Below are 18,116 nucleotides of genomic sequence, written 5' to 3'. Positions count from 1 at the left end.
GTTCTCTGATCCATCATCTTAGACTGAACCCTACATAATTTATGTACTAATGTGCACAATAAATCTCTAAGTGAAGTATATGCAGCACTTTTCAAGTACCTATGACCTTAATACCTAGGCTTCAAAACAGCTTAGGAATGTGCTCTTGAAATGCATCTTGAGAAACATGGAAAACACTCTTTTCAACATTCCCAGAACCCCAAGCTCTGACTCAGCCCACAGCCTGCTTGTCCCCAGTTACTCATCCAACAGAGGTTAGAGCACAAACTACCCTCCTCCCAACACCCTTCTAAAGGAATCCACTTCTTTTCTCCAAACCACTGACCTTCTCCTCACAACAGGTCACAAAGCTCCATACCCTGCACATCTAACTTTGGGAGTCCAGGTTCCAGGAGACCATAAAGAAAGAGCTGGCAAATGAGGTAGATCCTCAAATCCTAAAGAGGCTACTAATAAAAAGGTATAGTGTCCCAGTGGAAAAAAAGGTTTATCCAAAGCAGATAAATGTTCCCAAGCATGAACAAAAATCAGTTCCAGGTAATGGGAAAATTATGTTTAGAAAACAAGTCAAGGGCTCATTTGATGAAAAAAGATAATATTCCCACATCGTACTTAGTGGTGAAAGACTGATAGTCTTCCTCTAAGATCAGAAATAAGAGTAGGATGTGCCCTCTCACCACTTCTTTTCAGTATTGTACTGGAAGTTCTAGCCAGGGCAATGACGCAACAGAAAGAATTTAAAAGGCATTCAGATTGGAAAGGAAGAAGTAAAACTATTTCCATTTGCAAACGGTATGATTTTGTATATAGAATCGGCCCCCACCACACACACACATGCAAAACCCTATTAGAACTAATAAATAAGTATAGGAAGGTTGCAGGATACAAAATCAATATACAAAAATCAAGTGTACTTCTGTACACTAGCAAGGAACAATCTGAAAATAAAATTAAGAAAACAATTCCTTTTACAATAGTATCAAAAAGAATGCTTAGAAATAAATTTGACAAGGAAGTGCAAGATTTATACACTGAAAACTACAAAACATAGTTGAAAGAAATTAAGAAGATATAAATAAACTGAAGGACATTTCATGTTCATGAATTGGAAAGAAGACATAATGTTGCTAAGATGGCAATACTTCCCAAACTGATACACAGATTTGACACAATTTCTATGAAAATCCCACTGCCTGTATTGCAGATATTGGCAAACTCATCCTAAAATTTACCTGAAAATGCATGGAATTCAGAACAGCCAATATAATTGTGCAGAGAACAAAGGTGAAAGACTCACACTTTCTGATTTCAAAACTTACTGCAAAGCTATAGTTATCAAGACTGTGTGGTACAGGAATAAGGATAGACATATAAATCCCTGCAACAGAATTAAGAGTCCAGAAATAAACCCATACACATAGGGTCAATTGATTTTCAACAAGGGTGCCAATACAATTCAATGGGGGAAAAATAGTCTTTTCAACAAATACTGACATGACAACTGGATATTAACATGCAAAAGAATGGAGTTGGACCCCTACCTCACATCATATACAAAAATTAATTCAAAGTTGACCAAATACCTAAATGTAAGATTTGTATAATCTTATAGAACTCTTAAAAGAAAATATACAAGTAACTCTTCGTGACCTTTAATTAGGCAATGGTTAGATATGACACCAAAAGCACAGGTGGCAAAAGAGAAATAGATAAATTGGACTTCATCAAAAGTTAGTGCTTCAAAGGATGCTAACAAAAAAGTGAAAAGACAACCGACAAAATAGAAGAAAAATTTTCAAATCAGATGTCCGGTAAAGAACTTGTATACAGAATACATAGAAAACTCCTACACCTCAACAATAATAAAGACAACTTATTTAAAAATGGGCAAAGGCTGTGAATAGACATTTCTCCAAAGAAGATACACAAATGGCCAGTAAACACATAAATAGATGTTCAGCATCATTAGTCATCAGGAAAATGCAAATCAAAACTGCAATAAGATACCACTTTACACCCACTAGGATGGGTATATTCAAAAAGATGAACAACAGCAGGTGTTGCCAAGGGTGTGGAGAAATTGGAGCCCTCATACATTGCTGGTGGGAATGTAAATTAGCGCAGCTGCTATGGAAAAGTTTGACAATTCCTCAAAAAAGTTAAACAGAGGGTTATCAAATGGCCTAGAAATTCCACTCCTAGTTATATACCAAGAGAAATTAAAACATATATCAGGCTTCCCTGGTGGCGCAGTGGTTGAGAGTCCGCCTGCCAATGCAGGGGACACATCGTGCCCCGGTCCGGGAAGGTCCCACATGCTACGGAGCGGCTGGGCCCGTGAGCCATGGCCGCTGAGCCTGTGCGTCCAGAGCCTGTGCTCCGCAACGGGAGAGGCCAAAACAGTGAGTGGCCCGCGTACCGGAAAAAAAAAAATATATATATATATATATACATATATATATATGTATATATATGTATATCCACACAAAAATTTATACATGAATATTCATAAGAGCAATATTTGTTAGCCAAAAAGTAGAAACAACCCAAATGTCCCCCAACCAAGGAAAGGATAAACAAAATATGGTATAGCATACAGTGATTATTCAGTCATAAAAAGGAATGAAGTAACGATTCACATACAACATGGATGAACCTTGAAAACAGTATGCAAAGGGAAAGAATCCAGACACAAAAGACCACATGTTGTATGATTCCATAGGTACTCAAAACTACTGAATTGGGAATTCCCTGGCAGTCCAGTGGTTAGGACTCCACACTTTCACTGCCAAGGGTGCGGGTTCAATCCCTGGTTCAGGGAACTAAGATCCTGCAAGCCACATGGTGTGGCCAAAACAATTTTTTAAATTTATTTTAATTAAAACTGCTGAAATGTACACTTCAAAATGATGAATGAATGGGTATGTGAATTACACCTCAATAAAGAAATAAAGAAAATATTTGGGTTCAACCCAAAAGCTTTCCCAGAAAGTTGGGGAAAAGAAAAAGGTTAAAGAAAAGGCACTTTATTGAATAGTTTCACAATGCCCTGAAAAACAGATCAAATTAGTAGTTAGCTTTTGAAAATATAAATAAAATTATAAGTACTTATGCTTTGGATTTGTGTTCTACAGGAACATAAGGATTAGAGTTTTTTTTAATAATTTGATTCTGATTATCAAAGTAATGCCTGGTTATTTTAGATGTTTTAAGGATAGAAAAGCATAGCTAAGAAAAGTATGGACTCTCCTGTTTTTTATGCCTCTCCCCGTCCTCCACAGAAGGCAGGTGGGGGTGTGTGGGTGGGTCACTGCCCTCTACAAGCGAAGCCCACTTTATGGGAGACCTTGCATCTGGACCCTCCGGCTCCACTGAAGCCACCTGGACGTTAGCATCCAGGCCAGCATATCAAATCTTCCTCAGCACACAGATTTTATAAGAGCACCATCATTTATAAGTCCTCCAGTTGCCCCAACTTGCCCTGGATTTTGAGTACACCTGGTATTTCCCCTAATTGAAGGAATGAACCCGTGGCATCTTAAAAGGTGCTAAGAAATGAGGAGAATGGAGATAGAAGAGAAACCCAGCTTTCATTAAAACTGCAACCCTCAAATTAAAATTTCCCATCAATCATATGCCAGCATTTCCCTTTAGAGCCCCGAATGAACTGCAAAGTAACACTTTCTCTCGTTTACCATCCTAATGCCTAGTGCAATGCGGCAGCGCCCAGCGTCCATGTTAGAAGTCAAGCGGCGTGTTATTTCCACTTGAATACTAGTTGGATGGACATATATTGAAAGAAATCAAGAGAAAAAAAAAAGGAAAGCTTACAAAAGACAGACTTCCAGTTCAAAGTTTATTTGCATACAAAAATATATTATAATGGGAAAAGCATAGTACTGTCTCCAACTATATATAATTAATTACAAATATTCTCATAAAAGCACTTTAAATTACAGAAAAGCTATGTTTTAAGAGGAAATACAACATTAGCATGAGTCATCTGTTCTAACACGCTGCAAGCAGGTAAACAAAGTCAATTTCTAACTTGCCCAGAGATGAGCCCAAAGGCATTTTTAGGATGAGAATGAGAATGGCCTGGTGGTAGTTGAACAGCATCTCTGGCCCCTCCAGCAGCAAATTCTGTAGCTGATTTTATCAGGTCCTCAGAGCTCTCTGAAGCTTCTCCCTTATGATGAAAGGACCCAGAGCTTCTTGCTTCACATACCTGTCAACAGGAGACAGAGAAGGTGATCCACTCACGAAAGCCAACAATTCCTATGCTTAGCCAGACACACCTCTCAGACAGGCATCAAAGCACCAAACTTACTGGCAGGCTTCCCACGTAGTACATGTCTGATTAACTGGTATGACTGGCAGCCTGCTGCAATTTCCATGAAGTCAACAGGCATGTCACATGGGTCTAATACAAACTGTGCTGCAATTACAATCATCTCTGTCTTCTGATGGAGGATGGTACAGCACATAAGAAAATGGGCAACAAAATCTTCCAGTAAACAGAAACTGCACGAGAACTTTCCACCTAATACTTAGGTCTGTCTGAAACCATGTTTAAGAACAGAGTTCTTTTTAAATAACCAGCTTTGGATCTATTTTTTCAGATTCTACCCAGCTATTTAGCAGAGTATAGCATAAAATATTTCTTAAGGAAAATCAACTCTTTCACTGTAAAATGAAAGGGGCTAGGATGTAATTCTCCAGGCCTGTTGTGTGACCGAATAAGGCCCCCCAAGGGTAGAGCTGCTGAAACTGTCATCCAGGAAAGTCTAGCTGATCCTTCTGGCTCTTGCAGTCCTGTTCTTTGGAAATAGACTGGGTGGATTGATTCTCAGGGTCCCTTCTTCTAGGCATCCCCATAGCAGTTATGATCTAACATCCTCAGGTCTCAAAATTTTTGGTCACAGAAAATGGGGTGCCATTAGTGTAACTGCCAGTGGGAAACAAGGTACTGCGTACCTAATCCAGGTCTTTTAGTAATTGGCGTGGGTCTTTGGTTACAGGATCTCCCGAAGCCAATTCTCTCTTTGGGGACCCAACCCTCTAGAAGTCAGACCTCACCAAACCCCTGATCTAACTTGTGAAATTTCCTCTGGCCCCTGAGATGGAACCCCCTGGCTTGTCAGTATAATGCTTGATGGTCAATAGGCTGATTTCTTTTCTGAAAAGCCTGGCAGGCCACCATGCTGGTAAGCCTCCAATCTTGCTCTAACTACTACTTAATTCTCCATTTCTCAAACAAAATGCCATTGTTTGCTGGTGGTCAGTTCTCACTGTTTGGAAAGGCACACGGTCTACTTCAATGTAAGCTTACCCTCAGAATTTCTTTCTGAGCCACTAGGGTCCTGTTTCTGAACCTAAAAAAGCCTTATGATGTAACTTCCTGCCCCAGGCAAGCTGGTAAACATTACAGCACTTTATCAGAGGTGCTGGTTGGGTTTTCTGTTTGATTTTTTTTTTTTAACTACCGGGCATGTACTCACTTGCTAAGGTTCTGTCGAGATCAGCAATAAAGTCTTCTAGCTCTTTCGTGTCTCCTAGTTTGGCTGAAAAACAAGAGTTGAGGTTCAGTTTCCGTATCCAAGACAGCTGATGACTCCGACTTTTCCAGAATTATGCGACCCCATCTCTTTGTCTTCAGAGACTTTATTAAAGAGTGTCCTGTACCAACCCTAAGTGGCTGCTCCAGTGTTTACTTATAGTCAACTCGGAAACTTATTCTGAAGATTAGCCTAAATGTTTCTTTCTGGTTTTTGTAGTTCATCACCCCCCATACCCCACTCCTATCCCAGCAACCTGGAAGAAGTATCTCCCTTCACTACCTTAAAAGTTGGGAGATGCGGGGAGACAGGGACAGGGAAGGAAGATTAAAAGTTTGAACTTTTTTGGGCTTCCCTGGTGGCGCAGTGGTTGAGAGTCCGCCTGCCGATGCAGGGGACACGGGTTCGTGCCCCGGTCTGGGAAGATCCCACATGCCACGGAGCGGTTGGGCCCGTGAGCCATGGCCGTTGAGCCTGCGCGTCCGGAGCCTGTGCTCCGCAACGGGAGAGGCCACAACAGTGAGAGGCCCACATACGGAAAAAAAAAAAAAAAGTTTGAACTTTTTGATTGCGTAAGATTTGAGTTAGTCAAAATATTCGGGAAGCACGGCACTGTATGGAATGGACACCCAGATTCCCTAATTCCTGCTAAACTTCTCCCCTGACGCAATTTTGTTCATGCTGTCACTTCAGGGCAATGCTTCAGCCCTCATGGTCCCTCCAGGATGAAATGAACTAAGCACTACAGTTCCGTGTCAAAATGGTACAGAGGGCTTCCCTGGTGGCACAGTGGTTGAGAGTCCGCCTGCCGATGTAGGGGACACGGGTTCGTGCCCCAGTCCGGGAGGATCCCACATGCCGCAGAGTGGCTGGGCCCGTGAGCCATGGCCACTGAGCCTGCATGTCCAGAGCCTGTGCTTCGCAACGGGAGAGGCCACAACAGTGATAGGTCTGTGTACCGCAAAAAAAAAAAAAAAAAAAAGTGGTACAGAGAAGGTGACAGGAAGCTGCTGGGTCTAGAGAGCCTCATCCCACCCAGGTGCCAGCACAGAGTAACAAGTCCTCATTATGATTTTGTTCCCTCTATATCCTGAGACAGGTATTTCTTTCTGTGTATCTTACTTTTTTCTCTAGAGTTCATCATTCATGCCCTCTCTGAATGCACTACTGGATATTTTTATTAATTAGCCCCCGCTGGCCACAAATAGCTCATTGTTCTTAGCTTTTAAAGTCAATTTGCCACTAGGGCTTTCTTCTCCTCTTTAATTCCTACCTCTTGAGGATCAGGTAACAAATCTGGGTACATTTTAAGCCACTTTCTAGACTGTTCTGTCTCTCTCAATTCAATAGATCCATTACAGATGAGGGGCTGGACAACGGCAGAGTCCCCAGTGGCTGCTAACATTGTTATGTTGAGAAGAGAATTTTTAAATGTCCTTTTGAAAAAGGGGGAAATGCTGCCTTCATGCCAGAGTGAGAAAATGATGGAATCTTCATATTTCTTTTTAACTATGTTCCACTTTTATTGCATTCTGCAACGATTTTCAGCAAGTATAATGTTTCTTAAGGGAAAAAAACTGCTTTTGTTTTCAAAAGGGCACTTGCCCAATATAAAAGAACATTCAGCTCTCTGGCTGGAGACACTTTACTAGTTCCAAAATACAAGAAGCTGCTCATGCATCTTTAAAAACCTTTTCGGCCTATTCATATCACAGTAGAGGTAGGATGGAGCTGCCATTTTGAATTATGTTAAATCATTACTTGTTTCATAATGATGACCCCATTTAATTGCTAAATTGGTCATCTGAAAGCATTAGTTAAAGAGTTAATGCAAGAAAAAGAACCCAACTTTCTGCAAAGCCTAACTGCTGAGTTTTACATTCTAGAACCAACCAGTCTTGGGAGGCCACTGTCATTTGACACTGTCTTGATGACACCACAAGAGAGAAAGCAAAGTCTAGAGTCTACATGTCTTTTCTCCCTGTGAATTTGGTTTCCTGCCCCCTAGTTATCTGATTTCACTTTCACGCTGATCAAAATCCTGAGAACTGACAAAATCCATTCCATGCTCTACTATACTAAGATACTAGTCTTCTCTATTTGTTTTGCACATTTGAGAAAGATTGGTTAGGGGGAAGGGGGAAGAAAGAAGAGGCTGAGAAGCAGGAGGAGGGAGGAAGGAAGCAAAAACACTCACAATCCAACTAATGAACTTACCTTTCCTAGGAGGGACAGCGGGAGACAGCAGAGCTGGAGTGCTGTCTGTTGGAGAATTCAGTTTTTCATCGCTGAAGCTGAAGCTGTTCCTATAAAGTGAATCTGCACCTTTCAGGAAAGAAAACAGAACTCATTAGAAACGATTTTCAGTCTTATGGTCTATTGCCAACCAACAGTTTATCTCCCAAAGGAGCAAAGTTATAAAAAAAAAATAGGTTGGTCTCCAGATTTTATATTTATGCCCCCAAATGATTTGAGGCAGGAGAGTGTGCCTGTATATGTGTGAGTATGTGTCTCCAATCAGGCACACCAAAGGCCCTTGCTTCCCTAAAAAAAAAGAAGGGGGTGACAGGATCATCATGACCAAACCAGCCCCCTTTGTGACAAACCGGAGCCCACTGCCCAGTGGGTGTCTAACTGACAGCTAAGCCAATGCTTGGCCGATGAGGGTGAGGAGCTTCCCTTGGGATTTGAGACATAAGGAACCATCTTTCCTGGAAAATGTCCCTTCTGCCCTCTGAACCCCCTAAAATAGAAAGACAAGGTTGGATCCCATGACTTAATAATCCTCCCTGCCTGCTCATGAGAGAGTCTTTGTCGTGGTTTACCTAAGCTCCTACATTCTGGGGATAAGCTAGAGGGTCAAAGATAAAGATTTCTTCTCCCACAGGTTGTCTATTACAGTTTGGGTGATTTGCTGCCTCCATTATCATACCCTCAAAGACCAAAGCAAGAGCAAGGCAAGGTCCCAGAAGCAGGGCTGAGCTGAGTCAAGGAAACCAGCCCAGCTACTAAGTATTCAGATGCCCTTGAGCAAGATAATGTCTCTGGGCCTCAGTTTACCCATCCATAAAATGGGAAGCTGGACTAAATAATCCTTAAAGTCCCTTCCAGCTCTGAAGTTCTGAGATTCTATTTCTCTAAGTCCTGCCAAGGGGTAGGAAACCAACCCACGGCCAGCCAGCCGTGTGGCTGTGACACAGAAAGGAACTGCTGGCTGAGCTGCACTAACTCAAAGGCTCAAAGGGAGACCTGGTGGTGGAAGCAGGATGTGGCCTCTGAGGTCACAAAGGAACAGCCTTCCCAGCTAAAACAAAACACAAAGCCAGGCACGGCTGTAGCAGAGATGAGCTCTGGGAAGGCTGTTCGGGTGAGAGAGGGTGGCTGAGCCATGAGGACCTGGTCAGGCTCCCTGTCCTCCTTGGGATTCGCTCAGTTTTATCCAATCACCTCCAGCTCAGGAAGAGACTAAACCACCTTTCTTTGGTCCCCTTAACTCAAAATGAATAGGACTAAGTTACAAAAGACATGCCCAGAATAAAAAAGGGTTTTCAGAAGCAGAGGTTTCTGGTCCTAGGAGAATTCCTCTTCATCCCTAAAGACTGCTCCAAGTTCCTGGAGCAGTTCCTGAGGCCTCCTTACTGGTCCTCCCAGCCTCCCCTGACCAGGCGGCCCCAGAGCCATTTTGTCTTCCTGGCCTACACACCCATCGCATTCAGTTTTCCAAACATGCCCAACCCTCACAGTTGATTCTTCCTTCTTAGGTCCAGCCCGGGTCACCTAAAAGGACGACAACCATTTTTCAAGGCTTTGATGATGAACACCTACTGAGATCTGAAACACCAAACCTTACCCTTACATTTCCCCAGAAATTATTTCCCAGAATAGTGGTCCTTTGAGAAGAGCTGTGTGATCAACGAACTCTAAGAAACACCAAGCACCCCTGGAGAGTCCTCTGATGTAACCCCACTTTAACGTGCCTGAGACATCTTGTGATAAAGAAACAGACTCAGGGACTTCCCTGGTGGTCCAGTGGTTAAGAATCCGCCTTCCAATGCAGGGGACGCAGATTCGATCCCTGGTCGGGGAACTAAGATCCCACATGCCACAGGGCAACTAAACCTGTGCGCTCTAGAGCCCGCGAGCCACAACGAAGAGACCAGGCGCCGCAACGAAAGATCCAGCATGCCGCAGCTAAGACCCAACTCAGCCAAACAAATAAATAAATAAATATTAAAAAAAAAAAAAAAAGAAAAGAAACCAGCTCAGCCCTATTTCCCCTGGTTTACTTGCCCTTGGGACAAGCGTCTCAAGACGCTTGTACTCAGTGGAACTCAACGTGGGAAGCCCTTCTGCTCGCTTGTCAGCTGGGCCGCCCTCTGCAGCATTCTGGGTTTTCTCAAGGGGAGGGCTTTTCCCTATGCACTGGAAAGTGGTCACGCCCATCGCAGACTTACCGCGACTCGTTACTGCTTGTCGCCACGTCAGAGGCAGGAGAATCGCCCCAAATAGAACCCGAGAGACTTGTGGGGAAAAGATGAGGTAAGACTGAGGGGGTTAGGAAAACCACAGAGGGCGCTGGGGAAGCAGGCCTCGTGCCCGGACTCGTGAGCCAGGAGAAAGGAGTATGATGTCTCTGGAACATTATCCTTGGCTCCAAAGGACACCTGAGAGCATCACCCCCATCCCTGGCCCAGAGTGCTGAACCCAGGACTCGCTGGCAGCACCCCTGGTCTCAGTCTCACCACCACACCCTGCACTGCAGGCCCTTCTCCTGACTTGGGACTTCACCTCTGTTCTGCCCCGACTCTCCATCAATTTTACGTCCATGTATACTCATCCCTTGGGAGGGGGCAAACACACACACACACACACACACACACACACAATTTGTTTGCCGCACACACAGGCTGACCAAATGCTGTTGAGTCTGGGGGGAAGGAATGACCTAGACATGGAAAAGGTCATTGCAAAACGGTAGGAAAAAGGAATCCAGTGAGGATTCATGGAAAATTCAGGTAACTCACTTGGTTTTGAGACTCTGTAGCGTCATAGTATACTAAGACATCACCACGGCTTACGTCTTACCCTTTAGAGCCTGGTGTTTATATGCCTTTTTGATCTAAGTATTTTCCTCAAACTCAGAAAATATATAGACAAACTGCCTGTTATTTGACTGACAAATTCAGCTGCCAACTATTAAATACACTGTTCAAATAATCAGAAGTTGCCTCTTACTGATAATGAACTTGTGCTACTCCCACAATGAAGGAGGGGAAAAAAAAATTCTAGTTACAACACACACACACACACACACACACACACACAATCTCACGCACCAGCTCACTGCTACACCTTGATGCCTCTCTATTTCCATGAGTTCCAGTGCACAATACGGGCCCAGCCTGACTCCAAGCTCCAGAGTGTTCAACCATCAAAAGGAAATGAACCCCCAGCACCCCTGAGCCAAACTTCCCCACAGTTGAGTTCCACCCTGTGTTCATAACTGCTCTACACCTTATTCCCCAAAACAATGACCAGGACAACCGCAGGAGCCCCAGAAGCTGCCACCCTAGAGATGTGTGGCACCGAGGCCGTGTGAAAGCAGTGTGACCCTGTGCAAGTCACTTCATCTCTGAGCCTTAGCTTCTTCTCTTGCGAAAGGGGAATCAGTAAGCCAGGCGCTCCTGTGATACCTATGGTTTTCATTGCTTTTATTCTGTTTTCCCAACAAAATGGAGGAAGACACACTCAGGAGAAGAAAGGTCACCAAAGAGAGTAAGAAGACTCAAGATTCTGGGCCCAGGCTTCTTCCACTTCTTCAGATAAATTCCTAAGAGAAAATTTATCTTCAGAGGTGCCCTAGAACAAACCTCCCAAGAACAAACCCACAGACACGGAAGTACCCCAAGCTCTAGACCTCTCTTTACCCTTTATCCAATAAAATTTCATTCCACGGACTTACAGTGAACAAGATGTCATGCTAGGTGTATATTAAAAGGGAAGCAAAGCCTGACTTCCTGTTCTTTTCATTCCCCTAGAACTCTATTTCTTGAGTTCTAGAAATAACAGCTCATTAGTCTGATAAAGGACAGGAATGTGTCACAGGCTGATAGCATAGTAATGTATTGTTGCCCCACCCAATATTAGGTGTTGCCATTAACAGGGCTTCAAGGGACACATAACAGTGATGATTTGGGGAACCGCGGCAGGTGGCAAGACTAGATATTTTAGATGTTGTAAACATCTACTGCTATCGGCTGTAAAGCCCCATCAGAAATGTCCTTGGCCAGTCAACTTGGTGCGCTGAAGCCAGGAACCTCGAATTCAGGGACCAAGTTTTCTAAGACATCATCAAAAGTATTGTGAGCATATTAAATATGCAAACATCTAACTGCAAGAGCGCCAACAGAGCTTGGGAAGCTCAGCTACAAAAACAGAGGCTTGTTTAAAAGGTAGACGTGCTTATTTCATTTGGGGGTGGGGAGAAAGGTAATTTGGGGTTGGCACCAGCGTGTGCTACTCCAGAGGAAAGGGAAACCACAGACAGTAACCCTGGCCCAGAGCTCCTGTAAATATAGAACAATCCCACACATTTCAGGCAAGCAAACCATAGTAATTAACTGAGAAAAAGAAAGCCTTGGACCTGTTTCCCTTTTGCCACAGGGAATGGTATGCGGGTGTTGGGGGAGGTGGGTTGAATCTCCTCCTCAAAATCTAAATTCCAACAGCCTCCCTGAAAGTGGGATATAATAAGAAAACGTTCCTCAGTTTCAGCACTATCGCCCCCGCTTCCCTTCTGAGACTGCTCAGTCCCTCTAGATACCCCTCCAGGTGTCAGCCAGTGACACCTGTCATCTGCCTGGAATTCCTAACACACACCAGGACACCCTGAGGGCTCCTAACTTCTCAGTCTCTCCCACCTTGAACAAGTTCAAGTTCTGGTCTCAGTGCCTCTTAGGCCAAATCAGCCAATAGGCTACCTGTCATGCATGCCCCACCACCACGGGCCATACAGTGCCCTCTCCCAGGGCCAAGCTAGAAGAGTCGAGGCAAAGAAATACAGACGTTCTAGGTCCTGCACATGCTAAAGAAGCCAATTCCTCATTCCCTACAATGGCCCTGCAAAATCATAATAGCTCCAGCATACGGAGTAGACGTCAGACGTTTTCTGTTAAGTAGCAAAACACTTCCCCCCTCAAAGGAAAAAGGAAACTCCAATCCGTCAAAGATATAAGTTTGCATCACCTTTTAAAGTTCCAGTTAATATTAGAAACTTCTTACAAAATCCATTGGTGGAATCATAAATTAACACATTGGTTAAAATTTAGTATCTGATGAGTTAAAATGTCATTAAACACATTTCAGAAGTCATGCTGTGCGCTTACAGTTTTGAAAAGACTAAAAATACAACAGATTTTTCAAAATAAGTTCAAACCAAAGATGTGCACAATGCCCGAAGCACCTCCGAGGATCGCGTTTGAACCTCGCTGCCCTCCTAACTGTGCTGCCCTTTTACTGCCGAAGTTGAAACCGCTCGCATGAAAGTGTCTGGTGTTACCTGTTGGAACCGAAATCTAGAAGAAAGAAACAAAAGGAACTATTTTCATCAGCCCCCATTTGAATGCCACCCCTAATGTGAAGTTATCTTGCCACTGTTATTTTGGTCCTCTTCATGTCTTAGAAGGATTCCCTGTAAGTGGAAACAGGAAAGAGTATTTCCTTATTAAATATCCGTTCTTCTCTCCTATCTAAGTAACTTGCTTCTCTGGGTGGAAGAAGGAGTGTCTACTTTTTCTCCTCTGGATGCAAGCAAGCGAAATATTTTTTAATTGAAGTATAGTTGATTTACAATATTGTATTGTTTCAGGTACACAGCAAAGTGATTCAGATATATATATATATATATATATATATATATGCATACATATATTCTTTTTTTATTCTTTTCCATTATAGATTATTACAAGATACTGAATATAGCTCCCTGTGCTATATAATAAATCCTTGTTGTTTATCTATTTTATATATAGTAGTATGTATCTGTTAATCCCATACTCCTAATTTATCCCTCTCCCCACTTCCCCTTTGGTAACCATAAGTTTGTTTCCTATGTCTGTGAGTCTGTTTCTGTTTTGTAAATAAGTTCATTTGTACTAGTTTTAGATTCCACATATAAGTGATATCATATAATATTTGTCTTTCTCATCTTTTTTTTTTTGAGAGAAAAGAAAGGGTTCTTCAAGAAACAGGAATGCAGTAGGTACATCTTCAGAGTGACAGAGCTGTAAAGGTAGAGTGAAAACCAAGGTCCCAAGGGTTTAGAGCTTCATGCATAACATTTTCACACAAGACACTGGCTCAAATGTCTCTGACTTATGTGACAGAGCGTGGCATGTGCATTTTATTATTTTCTTAAAAGCATCAAACAGAACAAATATTTTCTTCCTCATCATGAGCTTATGGATGTTTCTAACATCGTCATTAAATAGCATCCTTTCCATTTCACAGCTAGAGAAAATGAGGCCCACTCCTCGTGCAGGGCCCTAACAGAGCTCAGCCTGGGCTCCACAGACCCGGCCAGGTGACCACTGCCTTGAAGAGACACCTTCAGACACAACCACCATTGATAAACAGGCACATGATCCCGGTCCAGTGAGACTTCAAGTCTATCCCGGAGGACCTGGTTCACATACCAGCCAACCATCCATGGTGACAGAGCAAGACCTTAGAGAGAGAGACAGCCCAACTGGTTCCACTATTTTATCAGAAAAAAGGAGACAACAGTGCCTACACTCCAGGACTGTAGCAGAGATCATATGAGATAACACATTTAAAGCAAAGCAAAGACATCATTAATAGTTAGAGCTAATAAATAATAATAGTAATCATAGAAAGAGCCTGGCAAAAGAGAGCTGCTCTTCCACACACCACAACTACTGAAACCCGCGCGCTCTAGGGCCCGCGTGCCGCACCTACTAAGCCTGTGCACCTAGAGCTCGTGCTCCGTAATAAGAGAAGCCACCGCAATGAGAAGCCCGCGCACCGCAAGGAAGAGTAGACACCGCTCGCCGCAACTAGAGAAAGCCTGCGTGCAGCAACGAAGACCCAATGCAGCCAAAAAATAAATTTAAAAAAAAGAGAGAGAGCTGCTCTTATTATGATCATCCTGGTGCGTCTCCCCTTTGGTGGGCTAAATTTCAGTAGGATCCACGTCTCTCAAATATTCTCTTCCACAGAAAAGCATTAAACAGACAAATGAGTATAACACATGTCTGTGATCCATTCTTAGCGGCAATTAAGACACATATTATGCGTCCTTAAGGAATTACTATTTAGATACACACTGCTTCTGCCAGGACTATTTCTAACCTGCCTCGTGGAGGCCAAACTACACATTTATAGAAAAGACTAATGTCATCTGAGCCTTCTTTATACCCTCCCGCTTACCTCTCTAACCACCAAACTAAGGGTTAGTTTAACAGTTAACAACAAAAGCAGAAAACAAAGTACACACACATACCCTAAGAAAAACTACAGACTATTCCAAATATCTCCCCCCAAACTGTTAAGAATGTGTTTCGAGTGCCTTTTCTTTGAGGCCTCTGAAAACAGATCCCAGATCTGAAACCCTACCCAGAGGGAGTTGCAATCACCCATGAATGGGTGAGCTCAGACCGTATTCTGGCCAAATGCAGCTGTGGTTTAGAAAGGAGCTGTTCTTTGCAAGACAGCGGCACTGGACAGACCGTGCCAGCTTTCTTTCCCACGGGGGAGAGAATTTGTGCTTGATGAATAACTTGCTCCATGCCCCAGTAGAAGGAGACATATTTAAGTTTGGCTACAGACATGGAGACAAATTTCAAAATTTTTTAGACTTCTCTTTGAAATTGAAAATAAGCGGTCTGGTCATTAGCAACAAAGTCCAAACATACTGAACGGAAAATTAACAGCATACGATTCCATTCCCTTTCACCTCAAAAGCTGCAATTATTTCTAACGCTTGGGCAGGGCTGCCAAGAAAAGTCAAGCTGGAACTCAAGTTTCTGACTCAAAGCCTGAACTGGGTGGCGAGTGTCCTTTATTCCTTTTCAGAAGGACAGCTCGTGTGTAAGCCTAGGACTGTATCTTTGCCCTGTAACAAGGGGGAGCTTCAGATTTCAAAAGAAGGGAATCACAAGGAAAGGTCATTGTTTTTATTTCCAGAGTCAAGGACAACAAAGGGAGTGACACTCACGCTTGTATCCCATCTAGGGAATGAAGCCTCAAGAATTACCCAGAAATGTTTAAAATTCACTTTGAAAAATAGTAAGTAATCCAGGTTGGGTAAAACAGCAGTCACATAATACTGAAAAGTCACCCGATTTGCTGTTTGACGCCTGAAAAGGTATCCAAAATCCTTACAGGACACTCAAGTTCCTGGAAAAAATGGTCTCTCTTTGTAACAAGGTTGCTTAGGACAGAGAGACATGGGGGGTAGTTTCCACGATGAGCAAAGTCACCAGAAAGCAGCTCTGGGCTCATGTGCTCTCTGCCCACCCCCAACTGGGTGGGGAGTCAGAGCCAGCCGTCCACGTGATGGACCTGCCTGAAGGATGAGGGACACTTTCTAAATACTTGAGCTCAGCGGTGCCAGGGATTCTTCCAAAACTTCAGGCAGTGTAGCAACAAGTCTGGGAGCTCAGGGCCAGAACAAAGTGCAAGAAGTGTTTCAAAAATCTAAGAAGGGGAGCTTAGGAAACCTTTCCTGGTTTCACAAATACGTGCATATTATGCCCTCCCATGCGCCCCGACCCCATGCCTGTGGCACTTGCTCCACATCCTCTGAAGATACTGCTGAGAGAGGAAAGACTGGGGAAGGAGAGGAGGGGAGGGAGCCGCGGGAAGGCCTGGCTGGGGTCCCAGGAGTCCTGCCGCTTCGACCCTCCTGCCTCCTGACACCTGCCGGCGGCAGGTAGACCAGCCTGCCCTCCAAGAGCCTTCCCGAGACCATGCTCAGGGGTCTTGTCCCCGCCGGGCCTGCAGCCCCGGAGACGCCTAGAGTCCTAGAGACCGCGCTGAGCTTTGGGGCTGTAACTCCGCCCGGCCCCGATAAGCAAGCTGAGCCCCGAGCCCAGAGCGCTCCTCCGCGGGCCGGGTACGGGGAGTCCCCAGGGCTCCGGCACCTTCCCCGGCGGGGCCACACTTACTCTCCGAGTCGCTGAAGCCGCTGCTATCGCTGACGCTGGCGCTGCTCCGCCGCTTCATGCGCTCCAGGTGCTCTTCGTAGTGGAAGTGGCGCTCGTGGAAGGGCGACGCGAAGTCGGCCAGCACCGCATCAAACTCGCACAGCGCGTCGCTCAGGTCCCCCGCGTCGGCCGAGTCCAAGGCCGGGGCTGGGGAGGGACGGCGGGCTCAGGTGAGGGTGGGGCGGGGCGGCCGTCCCAACCCCGGCCCGGCAGGGGCCGTACCGTTCCCGAGGATCGCTAACTAACGCTGACCGCGCGCTAGCCCGGGGACAGCCCGGCTGTCGCTGCCCGCTGCTCGCTGTTATCTTTTAATGCTCTCCACCACCCCCGTGAAGTGCGCCTTGGTGTCGCGCCCGTTTTCGAGATAAAGAAACTGAGCCTCGACCGGGGGAGGTTGCAGGCCAAAGGTCACGCAGCTAAGCGGACACAGCCGAACGCTTTCCCACGCGCTGTCGGGGACTCTTCCCCGCGTTCGCTCCCCGGGGGCGAGTGTGAACCGGGCGGCGGTGGGAGGACTGAGTCAGGATGCGCCCGTGACGTGTCGGGCTCGGACCCCCAGCCCCGCGTGGGGAGGAGGCTGAACCCGCCCGCCGGAGAGTCTGGGGGAGGGATGCAACGAGACGACGCGGGATCCCGCTTCTTTCGCGCAAGGCCCCGGCTTTAAGGAGACCCCCACTCACCTGCGGCCGCGGCGGCCGCGGGGCTGCCCTGCGCGGCGGGCGGCTTCATGGGCGGGCTAGGCCCGGCGCGCGTCGGGGGGTCCTGCGAGGTCTGGGCGCGGGATCGTGCAGACGCTCCCGCTGAGGCCGCCCGTCCCCTCTCCTGGGCACGTCCCGCTCTGCCTGTCCCCTCGCCCGGCTGCGCTCCCGCCTCGCAGCTGCCTGCGCCGTCCGCCCGCCAGATCTTTCCCGGCCGCAGCCACCGGCAGTCCCGAGGTCTTATAGCCGCGGGCGGGGGCGGGCCGGGGCGGGGCCACGGGAGCCTGGCCGCCGGGTCTGTCCCTGCCGCCGCGCCAGGGACGCCCCTGTCCCCCAGGCACCGCCCTCGCCACGCGCCCGCTGGGGAACCGCAGTGACGCGGAGTCGCCGGAGCCCAGGTTACAGCCCCAAATATTTACCCGCCGCCTTCCCCGCGCGCCCTGACAACACGCCCCACGAAAGTAACTTTGGCGACACCAGGGCCCCAAAGAGTTTAGGGCTGGTGCTCGGCTGATTCCCGCCCTGTGCCCAGAAGCTCCACGAGCCTCAGTTTCCTCATCTGTGAAATGGAAATGCTGAGCCTCCTGGGTTTGTTGCGAAGAATAAAGTAGGCGAAAGCCGTGGAAGACTCAGAC

General features: G+C 45.8%; 1 protein-coding gene across 1 annotated transcript; it reads right to left on the bottom strand.

Moving 5' to 3' along the window:
• Positions 1-3,848: 3,848 nt before the first annotated feature.
• RGCC (regulator of cell cycle) lies at positions 3,849-17,666 on the bottom strand. The gene is made up of 5 exons (XM_079721942.1): positions 17,464-17,666; positions 16,745-16,930; positions 7,776-7,883; positions 5,502-5,564; positions 3,849-4,228 (listed from the first exon to the last, which is right to left on the bottom strand). Exons 1-5 carry the CDS (start codon positions 17,510-17,512, stop codon positions 4,221-4,223), a joined length of 414 nt encoding a protein of 137 aa, XP_079578068.1. The 5' UTR covers positions 17,513-17,666; the 3' UTR covers positions 3,849-4,220.
• Positions 17,667-18,116: the final 450 nt, after the last annotated feature.

The sequence above is a fragment of the Hyperoodon ampullatus genome, assembly GCF_949752795.1.
Source record: "Hyperoodon ampullatus genome assembly, chromosome: 16".
Taxonomy (NCBI): Eukaryota; Metazoa; Chordata; class Mammalia; order Artiodactyla; family Ziphiidae; genus Hyperoodon; species Hyperoodon ampullatus.
Note: the sequence above shows the minus strand (reverse complement) of the source record. Positions and strands in the feature narration are given on the sequence as shown.